At 47.9% G+C, this 20596-nt stretch overlaps 1 protein-coding gene across 1 annotated transcript in view; it reads left to right on the top strand.

The window, feature by feature from the left end:
- Positions 1-20596, top strand: part of WDR3 (WD repeat domain 3) — a 34848-nt gene that overhangs the window by 9273 nt on the left and 4979 nt on the right. The window contains exons 6-22 of the mRNA XM_024202267.2: positions 116-211; positions 1032-1142; positions 2810-2911; positions 3045-3142; positions 4509-4613; positions 5272-5502; positions 10598-10691; positions 12061-12162; positions 13026-13111; positions 14245-14380; positions 15279-15335; positions 15843-15943; positions 16458-16569; positions 16672-16806; positions 18354-18404; positions 19188-19253; positions 20222-20314. Of these exons, the coding sequence (XP_024058035.2) occupies positions 116-211; positions 1032-1142; positions 2810-2911; positions 3045-3142; positions 4509-4613; positions 5272-5502; positions 10598-10691; positions 12061-12162; positions 13026-13111; positions 14245-14380; positions 15279-15335; positions 15843-15943; positions 16458-16569; positions 16672-16806; positions 18354-18404; positions 19188-19253; positions 20222-20314 (1776 nt within the window). The remainder of the gene's footprint in view (positions 1-115; positions 212-1031; positions 1143-2809; positions 2912-3044; positions 3143-4508; positions 4614-5271; positions 5503-10597; positions 10692-12060; positions 12163-13025; positions 13112-14244; positions 14381-15278; positions 15336-15842; positions 15944-16457; positions 16570-16671; positions 16807-18353; positions 18405-19187; positions 19254-20221; positions 20315-20596) is intronic.

Raw genomic sequence — 20596 nt, 5'->3', positions numbered from 1 at the left:
GAGGGATGTTGTATGGCTAAATTCATTAATGTTGGTGGGGCATGCTGATACTGTGGTGATGGGAGGCCATATACCTAGACATAAAAGACGCTTCTCAGTGTCTTCTCCTTGGCAGGTGTGGGGACTAGCCTTTGTGTCACAAGAGAAGCGTCTCATCACTGGCGCTGCAGACAGTGAGCTCAGGGTGTGGAACATCACCTACATCCAGGAGGTAAGAACTGAATGCATCATCTCGGTCGCTTTGCTCTGGAGTGGATTGAACTGGAACACAGCAGGACTGAGTTGCTTTCTGGGATGTGGTCAGTATCCATCCAGGACACTCTCAATGTGAAGCAAATGTTGTTTGATGGCTTTAATTGTATGTTTCTACTGGCTCCCAGCTCTGTTGTAGTTCTGTGCAGACTGTCTTTGTACGTGTGTGGGAGCTGTCCTAAGAATGGGGCACTTCTTGCTACAGCATCAGGCAGAGTGAGAAGCTGGAGGAAATTCTTATCTAGGGACATGCATGGTGGCTGCAGACCACTCCTTCTCTTTGTTTAAATTGGAGTTAGCCAAAAAAAGCATGAAATGATTGGTGGCCACCCTCCACTTCATTGCATGGGTGTGGCTTGTGGAGAGGACAGGTTTTGACATCCAGTGCTTCACTTTGGTCTCAGGAGAAGACCACTTGGATTGGGGTGGTGCAACGTGTGCTGGAACTGATGGTCTGCAGCTGGCTTCATTTCCTGCCAGGTACATGCAGCCCTCGGTGTCCCAGCCAGCTGCTGATGGGGACCTTGGCTGGGCAATATTTGAGAGCCCTGTTTTAGGCTGCATTGTGGAAGTTCTTCAGTAATGGGCTGGTTCCATTTGATTACTATCTACACTCTTAGGGCTTCATTTCATAGAGCATCTTTCATCCTGATTGTTCTCCTGAGTAGTTCAGAATGAAAGCTGTGACAGTGTTAAATGACTGGAGGGGATCGAGGTGTAGGTGGGGGGGAAGCCAGGGTGTGCTAAGCGTATTTTTTTTCTTTGTCTGCCACAAGCAGGCAACAGATCCTAATGAGCCAGAATCCAAGAAAAGTAAAGGGTCTCCAGCTAAAGCAGAAAAGACTTCTGAAGTGGATGAGATCTCAGACCTGGATGAGACGCCGGAGGAAGTAACCTTTTTCCCCATTCTGGCTAAGTGGTGCAGGTTCACAGGGTGTTCGTTGTGCTGTCAGTGAGGGTAGATACACAGCTCAAATAACTAAATGGGGGTTTGAGGATAGACCTGGTTATCTTGCTGACACTTGCGTCGCTCTGTTGGCTTTGTGCCCTGGGGATGATCTCTAGCGCTTCTAGAGAAGACACCCCGACCCATAAGCAAGGAATCACACCAGTGTGTTTTACCTTCCTCAGGAACAATCTCTCACACTTCCCCAAATACCCACAAAATAGCAGCAGGAGCCTGTGCCTGTATTTGCAGGTAACCTGTGCCAAAGAAATCCCCAATGTAAGCATATTGGCAGGTCTCTAGAAAGGCTTGGCGGTGCTAGCAGAGCTCTTTCCTTGTAGGAAAGAGACTACAATAAAATGGTCACTTTCCACCTGCCTCTGTTCAGTGCTGAAACTGATTCACCTAGGACTTATTAATAGTACCCTATGTCATAACCAGGGATCCTAGTTTTCTCTGATTTTAAAAAACCCTCAAAAATCCCCGTTTCCCCACAATTAAAATGGAACGCTGAACTTTAGTTTCCCTAGCCACGATATATATAGGTATCAGTTTAACAGTGTTTTATTGATATACAATAGAACCCTGTTTATCCAAGCCTCCGGTATCTGGCTCTCTGTATTAACTGAACTATCAGCGGTCTGGGGCTGACTGCGGTGGGGCTCCCGTGGTCAGTGCTGTGTGGCTGAGTGCCCGAGCCCCACCTTAAAATAAGGGATAGAAACCCAATCTTTGCCAATCCTCCTGATTATCCCAATTTTTGATTATCTGGTTCCAGTCCCAATTAGATCAGATACATCGGGTTCCACTGTAAATTTAAAGCACATTCAAAAATCAACTACAAGAGCGGGGGGTTGCAGGCATTGAATAAGTGGCACTGGTACTTTCAGTAACATTTAGTTAATAGTTAATACATGTTTTTATTTTTTCACAAAATTTAAAAACTAAAGGTTCTCTGTAAAAACACAAATTCCACATTTTTCCGGGAGAAATGGATTTCGAAGAACCCTGGTCATGAGAGTCTCAGAGAGTGGTGCTGCCATGTTTAGAATCAGCTCCTATTGTGGGAAGCCTCTTCCACTTAGGTCAATCAGCACCTGACAACCTTTCACTAAATTCCTCCTCTCTGGATCACTCACTCACCTGTTGGCACTTCCAGAATCCTCTGAAGATTTCAGCTTCACTCATTCAGTTATAGCTAGACACGCTGCCTTAACAACTGTTCCTTCCTTCCTTCCTCCAGGAAGTTTCTCTGTCTCTATTTTTAAGCAGGTAATTAAATGCTCTCTCTCCCCCACCTTTCTCATCTCTCTCCTGCAACAGGAACTAAAAGCTGGTGCCTTACTTTTATAAAAGTTCAGATAAATTCCCTTCCAGTTAGTGACATGCATGTTTCAGTCCATGAAAGAATGTTGGTTCTCAGATACAATGCAAGAAACATAAGTTAAATTTGTGCCTGACACAAATGTTTGTTTGCTGTTAGTTCCCACCTCTTCCTTGTCTCTTTTGAATGCTAGTCAGATGTTGTAGATTCTGCCCTTTCATTGTTGTATCTAAAGACTTGCTTGACCTTTCAGACTACAATTGTTTTGCCTTTCTGTATCCTTGTAGCGCCTCCTGAGGTGCAACAAAGCTGGCTCCATCATGCGGGAAGGAAGAGACCGAGTAGTTACTCTCGCCACTGACCGGACAGGCAGGATCCTAGCCTGCCATGTAAGTAATATGCTTTGGGGCCTTTTGCTAATGGACTACAGAGGAGGTTCTTTTGTGTGTCTCAGGGACTCTCCACTGCAGCAGCTTCTTAGGCAACTTGCTGCTAGTATTAACTCTGTGAATTTGTCTCCAGGGAACAGACTCTGTTCTGGAAGTATTTTGTGTCCTTACTGAGGATGAAATTTGCAAGAAAATGGAAAAGAAAATGAGAAAAGCAAAGAAAAAAGCCAAGTAAGCTCTGTTTTTGTAAGTTGATGATGTCCATGTGCTGAGAATTGACAAAAGGCCCATCCAGGGAGAGGGTGCAATGAATGAATCATGAACCATTTGCAGTTAGTCTGCTGTTAACATGTTTGTCTGTTCCTGGCTTGTTGGTGCTGGTGTGAGCCAGGTTGTTCTCTGCTCCCAGTAATTGTGAGAAAATCACCTTCCATCTGATTCTCTTGCAAGAAGTGAATGGGATGAGGGGATGGACAGAACGCTCCTGGTAAAGCCCCACTTGTACATCACCATCTATGACTCAGGAGAGTTGCACAAAGTAAATACACTTCCCAATGTGAAAGCTGGTGGTGCTAGGCTGAATAACCAGTGTCACTTTGACATCTACAGATTGTGAGCCTTGAGGTGGTATGTGCCAGGTTCAGATTGGGGCAAATTGTCTTTTAGTGGACAGCCTTTTATTATAAGTCTATTTTATGCTTCTCCAGTGTCCATCGTTCATACATCCCCTAGTGTCTAACAGGTGCCTCACAATAGCCCTGGGAGGTAGGTGAATGTTAGCTCGCTTCATGGGAAATCTGAGGCACACGGAGAATACATCTGTTTATATTTTGGTAGTGCCTAAGGGCCAGAATTAGGAGTCAGGACCCCATTTTTCTGAGCTATGTACAGACATGGAACAAAACAATGATCCCTGCCCCTGAGAGCTGTCAGCCTGTTGGCTTGTCTACACTTGAATGTTAATTTGGATTAAGGTAGGGTGTGAATTTAAAGCACAGAAGCCATTCTTGAATAACTCCATGCGTGGACAAGCCCTAAGTACATGGGTGGGGAGGGATGCAATTAAGTTGGTGTCTTGAACAAATTTCAACAGTGATATCTACTTCCTGCCTCCCTAAATTGCCCTGGTGGTTTCAGTTTGATAGAGTATTCTCTTGCACTTCCTGTCCTAAACCTGTGGCTTGTTGCTGTGCTCCGATAAACAATTTCACCTTACTGGAGTAAGTGGATTCTCCTCACTGAATAGTTCTCGTAGCAGGGTGTGGTTTGATAGCCATCTTAATAAGATGGTCTAGGATCATTATTCTCTAACTTTGCAACAAGAGTCCTGGGATCTCTTAAGTTCTTCGGGACTGCCAGCAGCGTTGTTGGCCATCAAGGTCTGCACTGAAGAGCATTGCACCTCCACTAGAACAGCACCTGTGTCAGCGCTGGATAAGGGTCCAGCTAGTTTCATTCGTAGAGGAGTTGCAGTTAGTTTGTTAATTTTTTGGGGCTGGGGGGTGAATGTGTCTGTACATTTCTGTCCCATGTTAGCCTATGACTGGACTGGCAGTGCCCGGTAACCTGATTCCCAGTGGTTGTCTGACTTTTCTAGACCGAAGTCTGAGGAGGAGGAAGAGGAGCCTGAAGGAAGCGTTGAGATGAGTCTGCAAGAAGAGATTCAGCGAGTCACTAGCATCAAAGCTTCTGCTAAAATCAAGTGAGTGCAAAGCCCTGTTCTGGGGTCATTGCTGCAGCTCAAGCACCCACTGAGGGGGCCATGACTTGGGGAGAATTTGTATTTTACAAAGGTGGCTCATCTGAAAAGATGAGAAGCTGAGACTCCGTAGAACTTAGAGCTGTGGAAAGGCCTGCAGGATCCCAGTTAGTCCACCTCCACCCCCATATCCCTACAGTGTCTTCACACCCCTTCCATCAAGATTGTTCCCTGCAAGGGATTCTCTAGGGCAGTGGTTCTCAAACTTTTGTACTGGTGACCCCTTTAACATAGCAAGCCTCTGAGTGCGATTTCTTCCCCCTCTCCCTTCCCCCCCCCCCCAAATTAAAAACACTTTTAAATATATTTAACACCATTATAAATGCTGGAGGCAAAGCGGCGTTTGGGGTGGAGGCTGACAGCTCGCGACCCCCCATGTAATAACCTCTTGACCTCCTGAGGGGTCCCAACTCCCAGTTTGAGAACCCTGCTCGAGGGGCTTGCCTCATCTAGTTTTAAATGACCGGTCCGATGGGGCTTCTACTGCTGCCTTTGTTAGACTGCCTCCCCATCAAGAAGTTGTTCTTGGTGTTTTCCTTTAGTTTATTTCATCTTGTTTCTCCTAGTTATGACCCTGACTTCTCTTTGTCCATTTAAACAGGTCGTTTGACTTGATTCTGTCTCCGAAAGGAGAGCTGAAGGCCACCTTACTGCTCCAGAACAACACCATCGAGTCATACATCCTGATCCCATCAGCACAGGTCCCCCAAGTTGTCCGTGCATCCAAGATAACCATTGGAGGTCACCGCAGTGATGTCAGGACACTGGCTTTTAGCTCTGACAACATTGCTGTCCTCTCGGCTGCTGCTGAATCTGTTAAGATCTGGAACAGGTGTGTGTTCTGATTCTGTAAATTCTTCTTCGACTGCCAAGTGTCCTTCTCCCAAAGGTTGGGGCTGTTCAGGTTAGAGGGGAGAATGGGGAATGGAGAGGGAAATGATCCCAAGGAATACAAAGTGATGAATGGAATAGAGAAGGTAGATGAGGCACTCTGTTTACTCTTTCTCATTATACAAGGACAAGGGGATGCTTCTTTCGTGAAACTGAAAGGCAAGAAATTAAAAATGCATTACTAACCCAGGGAACTCATTACCACTAGATATCATTGAGGCTAAGAGTTTAATGGGGTATATAAAAGGACAGCTCTCTGGATATTGAGGACATCCACAGTCATGGAATCAAAGAATTGTAGGGCTAGAAGTCACCTCAAGAGGTCATCATATCCAGTCCCTTGCATTGAGTCAGGACCAAGTAAACCTAGACCATCCCTGATAAGTGTTTGTCCAGCCTGTTCCTGAAAACCTCCAGTGATGAGGATTCCACAATCTCCCTTGCAAGCTTGTTCCAGAACCTACTGACCTTTATTGTTAGAAAGTTGTTGTTTTTTAATATTTAACCTAAATCTCCCTTTCCTCATAGGTCAGGTCTAAACCTTTTATCGCTTTCATTGCTGTCCTCTGGACTCTTTCCAATTTATCCACATCTTTCCTGAAGTGTGATGCCCAGAACTAGACAGAGCACTCCAGCTGAGGCCTCACCAGTGTCGAGTAGAGGGGACAGTTAGCTCCCATGTCTTACGTATGACACTCCTGTTAATACAGCCCAGAATGTTATTAGCCTTTTTCGCATCTGCATCACATTGTTGGCTCATATTTAATTTGTGAACCACTATAACCCTCAGATCCTTTTCAACACTACTACCACCTAGCCAGTTATTCCCCATTTTGATTTTTCCTTACTAAGTGTAGTATTTTGTACTTTATTGAATTTCATCTTGTTGATTTCAGACCAATTCTTTAATTTGTTAACATTGTTTTGAATTCTAATCCTGTCCTCCAAAGTGCTTGCAACTCCTCCCAGTTTAGTGTCATCTGCAAATTTTATAGGCGTTCACTCCACTCCATTATCCAAGTCATTAATGAAAATATTGAATAGGACTGACCCTTGTGGGACTCCACTAGATACTCTCTCTGTCTGAAAGCCAACTATTGGTAACTACTCTGAGTACGGTTTTTCAGTTTTTTTCTTAGCGTATGCACAACAAGCCTCATGTGGCACATGACCAGGATCCATCACCGAATTTGGTCTGTTGGTTGGATCATTAGCTTCCCTGGCCCAATCAGTTTTGCACCCACCTTTCATCTAGACCACATGTCACTAGTCTGCTTGTGAGAATGTCATGTGGGACTGTATCAAAGGCATTACTAAAATCCTGTTTTGTCATGTCTATAGCTTCCCCCTATCCACTAGGCCAGTAACCCTGTCAGGGAAGGAAATTAGGGTGGTTTGGAATGATTTATTCTTGATAAATCCATGCTGGCTATTCTCTATAACCCTATTATTCTGTAAGTGCTTACAAATTCTCATCTCTCTCCTGCAACAGGAACTAAAAGCTGGTGCCTTACTTTTATAAAAGTTCAGATAAATTCCCTTCCAGTTAGTGACATGCATGTTTCAGTCCATGAAAGAATGTTGGTTCTCAGATACAATTGTTTAATAATTCGTTCTAGTATCTTTCCAGGTATCGAACTTAGGCTGATTGGTCTATAATTCTCTGGATCCCCTTTTAAATATAAGTACTATATTGGCCCTTCTCCAGTACTCTGGGACCTCATCCTTCCATCCTCCATGAGTTCTCAGAGATAACTGCTAACAGTTCTGAGATTGCTTCAGCTAGTTCCATAAGTATCCTACGTTAAATTTCATCAGGCACTGTTGACCTGAATACATCTTACTTCTCTAAAACAGCATACTGGGTTAGATGGATCATTGGTCTAACCCATAAGGCCATTCTTATGTTCTAAATATTTTTAACGTATTCTTTTCCTATTTTGGTTTGCGTTCCTTTCCCCTTGTTGTTAATATTTATTGTGTTGAGAATCTGGTCCCCATTAATCTTTATAGTGAAGTGTGAAGCAAAATAGGCATTAAACACCTCAGTCTTTTTAATGCCATCAGTTATTAGTTCTCCTGCCCTGCTAAGTAGGGGACCTAAACTTTCTTTCCTCTTTCTCTTGTTCCTAATGTATTTAAGGAACCTCCTCTTATTGTCTTTTATGTCCCTTGCTAGGTGTAACTCATTTTGTTCCTTAGACTTTCTGATTTTGTCCCTATGTGCTTGTGCCATTCTTTTTGTACTACTCGTCAATTCATCCATATTCCCACATTTTGTAGGATTCCTTTTTGATATTTAGGTCATTGATGGAGCCATATTGGCCTCTTACTATTCTTCCTGTCTATCCTTTGCATTAGGAGAGTTTGCAGTTGTGCCTTTAATATTGTTTCCTTGAGAAACTGCTAGCTCTCCCGAACTCTGTTATCATTTAGATTTTCTTCCCATGGCATCTTACCTACCTGTTCTCTGAGGCTGTTCAAGTCCACTTTGTCCTTATTCTGCTTCTCTCACTTATTCCTTGCCTTGGAATGATATAATCTATTATTTCATGATCACTTTCACTGAAACTGGCTTCCATCTTCAGATTCGCAATCAATTCCTCCCTGTTGGTCAGAATCAAGTCTAAAATGGCTGCCCTTCTGGTTACTACTTCCATTTTCTGAAACAAAAAGTTGCCCCCTAGACGTTCCATGTACTGTTTGGAAATTTTGTGTTTTGTCATATTACTTCTCCAACAGATGTTTGGGTAGTTAAACATTACTACCAGATCTTGTGTTTTGGATATTTCTGATTGTTCTAGAAATACCTCATCCACTTCTTCCAGATTTGATGGTCTAAAGTAGAGCCCTTTATGTCACCCTTATTTTTTAACCCCCATTTTATCTTTACCCAGAGACTTTGCCTCTCACCTCCTTCTGGACCTTAGAACATGTATATATAATCTTGATGTATAATTAACATCCTCTTCCCTTTTTTCCCCCCATCTGTCCTTCCTGAACAAGCTGTACCCTTCTATACCAATATTACAGTGATAAGATTTATCCCAGCAATTAAGTCATAATTTAGCTAATGTATTAATACTTCTAGTTCTTCCTGTTTATTCCCCATAGTTCTTGCATTTGTGTAAGGACATATAAGATGTTGAGCAGATTCCCCCACTGATTTCCCTCTTGTTGCTCCTATGACTCTACTGTAATTTTTCATGTCTCCCCCCACAGCATCTAACCCTCTTAAGGTTGCCCTTCTTTATGCTCACCTGTGGGCTGTTGTCATCTGCCCCCTTTGAACCTAGTTTAAAGGCTTCCTTACTAGGTTGGTGAGTCAGCATGCGGAGATACTCTCCCCTTCTTGGGTCAGGTGGACCCCATCTCTTCCCAGCAGTCCTTCTCCCCGGAACAGCATCCAATGGCAAAGGAAGCTAAAGCCCTCCCCTCAACACAATCTGCATAGCCATGCATTCATCTCCAGACTGTGCATGTCCAGGCCTGGGTCTTTACCCTCAACTGGGAGGAAGGACAAGAACAACACCTGGCACCCCATCTCCTTCACCCTTGCTCCCAAAGCCCTGTAATCACAGTTGATCTGCTCAGGGTCATACCTGGCAATATCATTAGAGCCCAGATGGATGAGCAGCATGGGGTAGTGGTCAGAGGGACAGATGTGCCTCAGCAGTCTTTCTGTTGCATTTCGGATGTGGGCTCAATCAATCTCCTTCCTGCAGAGTAGCCAGTTCTCTTTCCTCCTCTAGTGTGCTATAGTTATCTGAGGTTGGCTAGCATCCTCCATCCTGGATGTTTCCGTGTGCATCCTGTTGATGAAGTCCTTGCCACTCGTGCAGCTCTTTTACCAGCTTCCTGAGGGACTCCACCAACAGACACTTCTCATACCAGGTGGTTCTCCCTGCCTGGATTTCTTTGGTGGGGATATTCAGGCTGCATTCCCAGCAAGTCAAGACCAGAACCTATGTGGAAGTCTCCAGGGTCAGGATGCCTGTCTCGTGGAGTGTTCCAAGAGGTGCAGGCAGAGGAAGAGCTAGCAGTGGTGTTGCTGACGTGCCGTTTTCCTCCCATTGTGGGCTCTTTCTTGTAGAGTACCTGCCAGTTGTGGGGTGAAAAAAATCACACATGCTGATAATTTTTCCATGCGAGATTCTAATCCTGTGTTTTCTGACATAAACCAACCACTAACTGCGTGGGGCTAGGGAGAAACTTCATCCATGGACATAACTTTGGGTTTTCTTGTACCTTCTCTGAAGCATCTGATGCCAGCCGCTGTTGGAGATAGGACGTTGGACTGTCTGGGTCACTGTTCTAACCCATGATGCTATCGCAGAGCTCCCTCACCGTCACTGACTCCTCAAGCGCTACTCCCCTGGGACATTGCTATCCTCTGAGAACTCCTCCTGCCCTGCTCCCTCCTCCTCCTCTCTGAGCGAGCTGTTTTCAGTTATTTTGTGAGGGAGAGGTAGCAGCCTCCCTGTTCTCTCTCTCTCTGATGTAGGGAGCAGGTTTGGGGATCCCGTAGATTTTCTGTTAGGATCTAGCATCTTAGAGGTTCTTGGGTGGGCAATTAACCTTCCTGCGGGCTAAACTGTGCACTGAGGCTTTGATTCTAGGTGGCACTTGTCCTACCCCAGCCAATGCAATCTCTCACAAGCCTGCTGGGCTTAGCATTTGCCCTGCCAAGCTCATAATACCCCCCAGTGTGATAGTCCTTGCTGGCTGAAGTACCCTGTTGCTGCTATGGGCTGCTCTCCGTCCCTCTTGACAAGAATGAGCCGGGGGCTGACGGTGTGCTCAGTTGGCTTTCAGGGAAACCTTTTCAGTGCAGTTCTGGGGTAGCAGCATTCGAGCTGGAGGACCAGGCTCTGAGATGGATTTGTCCCCCTGGATGGTGCTGTAATCTCTGGCCTCCTGTACAGTGCATGAGAGAGAGGCCAGTTGCTGTGAAAGGCCTTTTAGCAACACAGCTCATTTAAAGGGGCAAGGTCTATACACAATGATGGAATCTCGCATGCTGCTTGTGCCCACAGGTCGACCCTGCAGTGTATCCGGACCATGGCGTGCGAGTATGCGCTCTGCTCACTCTTTGTCCCGGGAGATCGGCAGGTCATCATAGGAGCTAAGGTAACTGGTGGTTTTCAAACTGTGGGTCACGACCCAGTACTGGGTCACGGAATGTAAGGCACTGGGTCGTGGTGGCTCTGATTAGCACCACCGACCAGGCCATTAAAAGACCCGGTCAGTGGTTCTGCCCAGCTAAGGCAGGCTAGTCCCTACCTGTTCTAACACCGCACTGCGCCCTGGAAGCAGGCAGCAGTAGGTCCAGCTCCTACGTGGGGGGGCCACGGGGCTTTGTGCGCTATCCCCGCCCCGAGCACCAGCTCTGCACTCCTATTGGCTGGTTCCCAGAAGGAAGCTTGCCCTACCACCCCCGTGGCACCGTTGACCGGGAGCTGCCTGAGGTAAGACCACACCCCAACCCTGCGTCCCAGCCCCCTGCCCCAGCCTGGAGCCCCTTCCTGCACCCCAAACCCCTCCCTGGCCCCACCCCAAAGCATGCACCCCCAGCTCAGAGCCCTGACCCCCTCCCGCACTCCAACCCCCCGCCCCACACCTGAGCCCCCTCTCACACCCCAAACCCCTCATCCCCAGCTCTGTTGGGCGCTGGGCATCAACAATTTTCTTCAACTTGGTCACCAGAAAAAAAGTTTGAAAACCACTGGGCTAGGGAACCTTCCTAAAAACTTCCACCATTGCTAGTACTGGTTCAGCTCCACTTGTGTTAGCAACACTGGCAGCCTTAATGAAAATGGGCAGTCCCTGGTGATCACCACTGCTCTGGAGCCCTTTTCAGAGCATGTCTGATTGGCTTAGTGCTGAAAGTGCCTGTGGCAGCTGGTGCCCTTTCTGCCCTAGGTGTAGCTCGTGTGGGTTGAGCTGGCTGGTGTTAGCAATGGTGGGATGTTTTTGAAAATGTGATTGGCTGTGTCTAGTGGCCATCGAATGCTTTGAGGGCCAGAGACAGGGGTGCAGCAGGTCAGGAGTGAGGTGTATCAGTGGAGCTGCATGGAGAGATTCCAGGCCAGGGGCAGCTGGGGATGCTGCAGGCCAGCAATGTATCCTCTGTGCTGAGTCCATGGATGGAGCTGGTGCCTTCCTCCTGGCTGCCAGTAGGATTCTGCCTTGGCACCAAGATGCTCCTCTCACACTTCATTTTGTTCTGAGAACTGCCATGTTCCCCCTCCCAGTTATGTCTCTTTAACTTAGCTGGGCTCCGCTGCTGCTGGCTGTCTTGTTCCCCACTGGGATCCCTGCTCCTTTATCACAAATCCTTCTGTCTCTGGGACTCTGTGCTTCAAGTGATCATACCCTGTTTGCGGCTCAGGCCTGCAGCCTGGGCTTTGGACCTGTTCACTGCATCTCAAGCTGTCTTGGCATGTACTGGAGACAGAATAAAGTTGCTAACTTGCTCTCTGTCAATTTGTCTCCCCAGACAGGGAAGCTGCAGCTGTATGATTTGGCCTCTGGGAGTCTGCTGGAGACACTTGCAGCGCACGATGGGGCCCTGTGGTCCATCTCCCTTTCACCAGACCAGGTAACTTTCTTTTAGTCTGCACTGCTCTCAGGAAGCCTGTGTCTAAGGGGTGGCTTTGGGGATGCAGAAGTTGGCATTGTAGGGTTTTGATGTGGGAGGTGTTCATCACCTTTGCACTTTTGTTTGGCATTATAAAACATGCTGCTGTTCAGTTCTGCACACCTGAATCTGTCTTGGTACTACACCAATAGCCCTCTGCTGTTATAGTCTGGGATGTCATTTTCTGTGTTATCAAAACAGTGACAGCTCATTGCCTTTCTGGAACACTTCTCATCTGCAGATCCTAGAGCACTAGGAAGACTTTATACCTTATCCCAGTAGTGTAAATATGCCCCCTGGAAATGCGATTCTACAAGCAGACCATTTCTGTGTGGTTGATGCGGTGTTCTAGGTGCAATGATACGGTCACGTGGGTTTTATCTACACAGCGAGCGTACACACATCCACTATCTACAGCAGATCAGTCAAGTTGACCCTTGTTGCTCCAGAAGGTTGTCAATATACCAGACAACCTGCTGGTACAGGCTACATCTTGATTTATCCTGCCCACTCCACCATCTTAAGTTCATTCCTCCTGAAAAAATCCCGTCTGCCAAAGCCTTTGAAATCCAAATGTGTTTGTGTCTTCTGCGTAGTAAATAAAAGTTCTGTGTTCCTAAGAGTGTGACCTGCTCTTAGCCTTCATGCTGTAGGACCTTAAGATCTAGGCTGGGTCTTAAGGTCTTATGAACTTAAGTTCTTGTCTGGAACTTAAGAGCTAAAAGCTCCTCAAGTGTATGGACCTTGCTTTGGGTGTATTATTCTTCCTGAGTGCAGTGAAAGTGCTCTTGCTTGCTTTAATTTTAAACTTCTTTCTCCTTCAGCGTGGCTTTGTAACAGGAGGTGCTGATAAATGTGTCAAGTTTTGGGATTTTGAACTGGTGAAGGATGAGAATGGCACACAAAAGAGGTGAGAAAAAAGTCTCTCTGGAGGCAGCATTCCATCTCTGCATTCCTTCTCCCTGCTTGATGGTTTGGCCTTAGTTTTGTTCCTGGATGCCTTTGGTAAGTGTGTGTGTGTGTGTGTGTGTGAGAGAGAGAGAGAGAGAGAGAGAGAGAGAGAACACAAAGGTCTGAGCCCACATACTGCTGGCAGTTAATGGAGCTGAATGCAGGATTCTCACCACAGCTCTAGTGCCTCCCAGCTAGAATTGAGCAACGTTTGTTGACTAAACTGAAATGTTTGGCGGAAACAAATATCTGTTCTGACAAACTTCTTCATTGGGAAGGTTTCTCAGGTCCAGGATGGTACCAAGTGACACAGCATCTGAGTGATTCACTCTGCAGCCTAGGGTTTAGAGCACTCTCACCTGGCATGTGGGAGACCCAGGTTTGTATTACCGAACCGCTAGGTTATAGAGTGAGTCACTCAAAGTCCCTGCTCCAAATCAGACAGAGCAAGATCTGACCCTGGGTTTCCCACATCCCAGGTGAGTGCCCTGACCAGGGAATCAGGTGTTCTGAGGAGGGGTCTCTCATTTGTTCAGGAGAAATTTTGCACATTCTTGTTTTCATTCTGCGTCGGAGTGAAACCAAATTTTTGAAAGCCCAAAACTTTTCATGAAGCAGAATTGTTGTTTTCCGGCCAGCTCTGCTTCCATTGTCTTTGTAGTCTTGTGTTGCTGAGGATTTGTGGATTTGTTGAGTCCTACTCACGATCTCTCGTGGGATTCCCCAGCCCTCCTCCACATTTTAATTGCTTCATTTCATTGCACCTTACTCTCTTAATTTCCCAAACTGAGACTGAGTGGCCTTGTGCTGCTTGCTGCATTCTGTGAATCTGTTCCCTGCCATGCTGAATTCAAGTCACTTTGGGGACACTGGTTTCAATTCTTCTTCTCAGTCAGATTCTCCCTATAGATGAGTGGTAGATTGGTCAGTGAAATCCATATGTGCACAGCTCCCAGCTCATTTCAGTCCTGCTTCATTCCAAGAGCCAAGGAAGGTGGCTGTGCGTTGGAATAAGCTTGTGAGTTTGTGTTTACACCGTTGGCGCTCTGCGTACAAGGACAATGATGCTATTTTCCTCTTGGCCGTTGCCAGGCTCTCCATGAAGCAGACACGCATCTTGCAGCTGGATGAGGACGTTCTCTGTGTGCGTTACAGCCCCAACCAGAAGCTGCTGGCCATCTCCTTATTGGATTGCACTGTGAAAATCTTCTACACAGACACGCTCAAGGTGGCCTCTTGCCTGGGCTGGATGGAGGGGTTGGGGTGAGAGTTGGTGTGGGGGGCAGTGAGGAGAGGGGGCTGACTGGACAGGTGTGGGTTGGTTGCTGGAGCAGAGCTGCTGGCTTACCTGGTGCAGTCGCTGTTGTTGTACGGGAATGGTGTCTGAAGCAGTAATGTAAGGCTGGGGAGAGTTGGAGGGGCATGTATTAATTAGCTGGCCAGTAATAACAAATGGGGAAGCCTGCTGACTTCTGGTTCTGGTCCCTATTTACTGACCAGAATCCCACCAAACGCTGGCCAGAATTCAGTGGGAAATCTGCATTTAAACTGGAAAAAAAAAAAATCAGGCCCTCCTCTGGCTACAAGCGTCCTGCTGCACTGGAGGGCAAGGCCAGTGGTGGTGGTGCCCTCCCCACTCCGAGCAGGAGCCTTGTGGGCCCCTTTCCCATCTTTCTCTTGCTCCTCCTCCCTATGTCTGTGAAGAGATTAACACACAGGCACCAAACTCTGAAGCCAATGCCGGAGGGAGAGCCTCCCTGCATGTGAGAGCAGGCCCCCTTCCTGTGAATAGTGCCTGACAGTCAGAAGGTCCTTGGACTAGTCAGTGAAACAGACCAGCATATGATGCTTAGGAGCTGCACATAAAATGCTGACAGATACACAAAGAAAGCCAAGCGAAAGACGCTTTCTCCTCTCTAATCTGTCAGTGATCTTGGGTATTGTTCCTAACAGTATCAGCTGCCTGCCGTCTTCCCTGTAATCATAGGCCAGCTGCTAACCTTCACTGTGAATGTGTTTGGAAGCGCAGGCACCTCTGAATGTAGGGGATTTCAGGACAGAGCAGCAGGCTTTCAAAGTGCTGTGCCCAGCATTTCTAACTAGATCCATTTCCTATTTCTTTCCAGTTTTTCCTGTCTCTGTATGGACACAAGCTGCCGGTGCTCTGTATGGATATCTCCTATGTGAGTGAAGTGGGGGCTGCTCACAAAAGATCTTCAGGAAATCTGCCGATGTTTGTGGCCTTAAAAACTGACCACAGCCTTGCTTGGGAATAGAGCTAGGCAGGACCCTCTAGAATGGTGATTCCTAAGTGGACTTAAAAACCACCCAACTATCCACCTGAACTTGATAGGACCCAAACTAATCCTCACCCATTCCACCGTCTTTTGCTAGCTGCAAAGGATTGTGGGATTAGGTCATGACAAGAACTCACAAGTGAATTTTGGGTGGAGGAAAGTTTCTGTAGAGTTCGCCCTTAACATTTCCCAACCCCCCCCCCATTGGCTGCTTTGGGATGTAATACAGCTGTACGTCCTGACCTGGTGGATGGAGACTAGTTTCTTTGTCCCTTGCTCATTAGTCATGTACTGTTCAGTTCTAGCGGCCAGCTGAGAGGTCATTGTAATCCCTTCCGGGTCAGTCAGCCAGTCAGTTAGTCATGCCCCTTCTCTCTGCCTTGCTTGGTGTAGGACGGGGCCTTAATTGCAACTGGCTCTGCTGATAGAAATGTGAAGATCTGGGGCTTGGACTTCGGCGACTGTCACCGGTCTCTCTTTGCTCACGATGACAGGTAGGCCCTGGTGTGTGTGGGCTGCAGACCCCTCACCCACAGAAGTGGGATCCACTGATCTTTGCCCTGGCGGTGAATTTTCTCCAGTGCTTCTGCGGGGGTGGGATGTGGGCCCCTGGCCTCCTGTGTGTGGCACTGCGTAGGCACCAGAGTGGACAGGCACACCTTCCTGGGCAGTGGTTCTGAAGCACTAGTCTGTGGCACAAATGGTGGTGCTCCCGGCTCCCCCTGCTTCCTCAGCGCATTGTTCAGTGCTCATGCCCTGCTATGGAGCTTGGCTGCGCTCCGCTAGGGTAGAGCATGCAGGAGAGTGGAAGGCAGCAGAGGCTGGTACAGTTGATGTCATAGTCTGGTAAATCTCTTCCTCCTACCTCCTGGAGTCCCTGCAATGCCCAGGGAGTGCTGCCACGGGGCAGGCAGAGAGGATGCTGCTGTAGAAAGGGTGTTGGCTTCAGATATTTCACTGTCTCCTTTCCTGCCTGTGTGATGGTGATCCCTTTCTCTCACTCTCCAGTGTGATGACCCTCCAGTTTGTGCACAAGTCCCATCTCTTCTTCACGGCCGGGAAGGACCACAAGATTAAGCAGTGGGATGCGGATAAGTTTGAGCACATCCAGACCCTGGAGGTAAAGGGTTTCAGAGAGTGACTCAGGCCTGGGTAGCTGTTTCCCCTAATGACTGGGAGCATTGGTGGTGGTCATGTCTCACCTCTTCCCTCTGACCTGTAGGGACACCACCAGGAGGTGTGGTGCTTGGCACTCAGTCCAAGCGGAGACTACATTGTGTCTTCATCGCATGATAAATCCCTGCGCCTTTGGGAAAGGACAAGGGAGCCACTCATCTTGGAAGAGGAGAGGGAGATGGTAAGATCATTAGCCTTTCCTTGTGGTCTCCTACAAGAGACAATTTCTCCTCAGCCACTAAATGCCCCTTCTTAATCTTCAGAGGATCTTACACCGCACCTAAGAGATCTCAGCTCACTGTTTACCTGTGTCTGGGAGTAAGATGCCCAGAGGTGACGGGAGGATTCCAGGGGGATTGCTAGTACTGCAGAGAGGCACAGTTGCCTCCAGCATTATCTTCAGGTGGCTCAAAATTGCATTGGCCGTCTTTTTTTCTTTTCTCTTTCCCTGCTATATTGCATTGCAGACTCCTGGCTAACGTGCTCTCTGCTATGCTGCTCCCCAGGTTTCCCTCCAAATAGATGTTTTGTTTTCCCCAGGAGTACTGGCTGCATCTTCTCCTTTTGTTTTTTCCCTTCAGGTCTTTCTAAGCTCTGCAGGCCCCTCTTAACTTTCTGCCCTCCTTGGTGTTTGGGGGACTTTCCATCAGTGACAGCAATGGGGAGTTAATTAGCTGTAGTGTGCACAGGTTGCTCCATTCCTTAGTGTGAGAGGCCCATGCAACCTCTCCGCCTGGGCCTGCCCTGGCTGCTGTGGTCATCACTACAACTAACAGACCCAGGACTGAGAGAGTTGAGGGCAGCACCTTCTCAATAGTAGGCCCATGGCTCAGGGGAGCTGGCAGAGGCCTACCTTGCCTCTTGAACTTGTGCTTCAGGGTTCACCTCTTCATCAAAGCACTCCCCAAAGAGCCAGTGCAGGAGAGCATGCCTGGCAGCATTTGCAGAGGAGGAAACCTAAGAGTCGGTGATGTCTGGCCTGACTCTTCTGTGGGGATTTTGCTGTGACCCTTAGACAGCACCTCGATACCCCCGGACTGGCCCATTAGAAATGCTGGTGGCTGTAGGATGATAGATAAGCCTGCCAGAGGGAGGTAGATGCCTTTTTCTTAGGGGAGCTTATACATTTCTTCCATGCGCTCAAGAGCAGTGAGTTGGCCCTTTCATGGGGAAGCCACAGCTCTGGACACCAGAGGATGAATTAAACAGTGCTAGGGCCATGCTACTGTGAGAGGTGCCAGTCAGGCCCTGCTGGGACTGCTCCTTCCTGAAGGATGGGCTGATGTCAGGACCTTCCCAGCCTTGTTCGTGCTGGGCTGTGTCTCAGGAGGGAGCAGCTGTATCTGGATTGTCTTCATTTCGGTTTGACTATCTGATGCTAGTGATCTCTTTGGGCTGCCCCTGTGTGCACAGCCTGCAGACTTGTTCCCCTGCTGCCTAGCAGATGCCGGAGCCGTCACTCAGTCAGCCCTGCGGTGGTGAGCACTGGTGTGATAGTGCAAGTCAAACCCGCGGTGTTGGCCTCCTGAGCTCATGCTGGGCCATTGGAGGAAAACAACTTGGGAACCTGCACTGGGCACCCTGCCTGGGGTGTCCCAGTTTTGAGATTGGGTGGCAAGGTTCACACGAGGCCACAGCTTTCCTGGGAGGAAGTTGAACGCTTTCATTCTCACTGTTTTACCCGCGCTACCTGCCTATGTTAACGTATTGCTTTCTCCTTCGCTGCAGCAAAGGGAAGCTGAATACGAGGAGAGCGTGGCTAAGGAAGAGCAGCCTGTGGTGAGTAGAGCTGCCTGACCAGCAGAATATTAAGCAGACTGTAAAATGCTCATAAGCTAGTCTGGATCTGTACTTATGAGAGACTTGTAAGGAACGCTGGGGGGATCTAGTTCGCTGGTACTGGCCCAGTGTGGAGCTCAGGGGAGCGTGCCACTGGAGATGCTGGCTTATAGGAGACGGAAAGCCGAGGCACTCATTAAGGAGTTCTGGGTCCTTCTTGCAAGAGCGAGAGGTCCTGGCCTTATTCCAATATAGTAACTACAGTCTGTGAATCCCAATCCCTGCCTTCTCTCCATTTCGTACATCACCAGTTCAAATCCAGGCTGGGTCAGCAGTGTCCGAGGGTTGGCTCTTCAGTGCCTTTGTTACGTGAGATGGATGGGAAGCAACGTGTTTAGTGCCTAGGGCAGGAGGCTTGAGTTCTTTTGCTGACTTTGTCACAGCCTCACTGTGCGACCTTGGTTAGCTCTCTCTTCACCTGTCTTTCCCTATCCAGAAAGTCACCTGCCTCACGGGGCCATGCGGGTTAATACTAGTATGGTGCTTTGGGACTCTGGGGGTGAAAGCAGTTTATTTCTATATCAATCCATTACCAGTGTAAAGCACCAAAACAGGGAACTTGATGGAAAGCCAAGAACATGAGAGGCAGGGGAAGGCATTGAGCTTTAATATGCAGCAGGGATGTTGACTGTGGAAGAGGTTTGAGCTGCCTGGGGGCTGCATTAGCTGCTTTGCTGCCTAGTGGGAAGGACTGTAGCTTGAGACCTGTCTTGTGTCTTGTAGGTGGCTGGCGAGACCCAGGGAGAGACTGGATTAGCAGGAAAGAAGACCATTGAAACTGTCAAAGCGGTAAGTTGGTGTGAGTGTTGCTAGTTCTTTTCTTGGTGCTTCAGTGTTACTGATAGGCCAGCAGACTCCCTGGAAGGGCTCATGCTTTGAGGAGTAGACATCTGAGATGTAGGGCACAGAAGCAGACTTTCCCTAATCAGGCAGAACAGTGTCACCTCCTCAGCTCGGTGAAGGAGTTTGAGTCCGTCCAGAAACGTGCCAGGTTGGTGTCTCCCAGGGAAGTACTGAGGCCATCTCCCTCTCTGGGACATACCCCAGCCAGTCAGCAGGCACCAGGGATGAATGGATTCATTTCCTTTTTGTAAACACAGAATTAAAAGCTTTGCATACTCTTTTGTTTAAGCCAGTTGGCTCCGTAGGCATGCCCCTGTGGTAATGGGATGCTCCACCAGAAGTGTAGATTTTTGCTGTGCGTTAACAGGGTGTGTAGGTCTAGCTAGTCGGGCATCCTGCTCCTGGCCAATCCCCGATACTTCAGAAGAAGGTGGAAATGTCTCATAATGCCCCTTGGCAATTGTACAATGCTGTGGGAGGATGGGGTCCTGGGGATCCCCCCCGACCCCTGTAGCAATCAGCCTGAGGCTTGGCTACTCTTACCTTAGCAAGTAAAACTACAGAACTTAAAGGTCAAAACTGACCAGCCCAGTATTCTTCTTGAAGAGAGAGTGCTTTGAGGAGTTATTCCTGGCCAGCAGGCTGGAATTGCCAGTAGATGTCAGAGGAGCACCTTGAGAGAAACACAGCACCTCAGCAAGCTGGGGAATCCTGAATGTTGATTAATTGGCTAGTGCAAGTCACATGGTTTCTACATACTAACTAGTCAGTGGTGCCATGTTTGGAATCTCATGGAATGCTCTTAAGCTGATAAATAAGAGCTCCCCCACCTCAGCATCCCCTCCCCCCAGTCCTCGCAATCAGAATATGAGCTCTGCTTTCAGTGACTGATGCGCTGCTTTTGTCCTGCACAGGCTGAGCAGATCATGGAAGCTATCGAGCTGTACAGAGAAGAGACTGCAAAACTGAAGGAGCACCAGGCCATATGTAAAGCTGCTGGGAAAGAGGTGAAGAGACCTGGGCATGGATATACCCAGTGGAGTGTGAATGTCTCCAGCCAGCTCCATTACCTCAGGGAAGAAGCTAAGCAGGCAAATAAAGAGTTGTGGCAGCTAGAGATGGTCAGTGAAATCCATCTCCTGGCAGAAGGGCAGCATCATTCCCTAGTGCACAATTAGCAGTGTATTTTCTGTTCTGGTTTTTAATGTCCCAGACTGCACTGGGGCTTCTGCCTCTTCCCTTGGGGAGATTATTCTATTGCCTAATAGGAAAAACCTCCTGGCAGAGAT

The sequence above is a fragment of the Terrapene carolina genome, unplaced genomic scaffold (genome assembly GCF_002925995.2).
Source record: "Terrapene carolina triunguis isolate 2854851 unplaced genomic scaffold, T_m_triunguis-2.0 Scaffold242, whole genome shotgun sequence".
NCBI lineage: Eukaryota > Metazoa > Chordata > Testudines > Emydidae > Terrapene > Terrapene triunguis.
The sequence above is the reverse complement of the archived record's forward strand: the minus strand, read 5'-3'. Positions and strand labels throughout refer to the sequence as shown.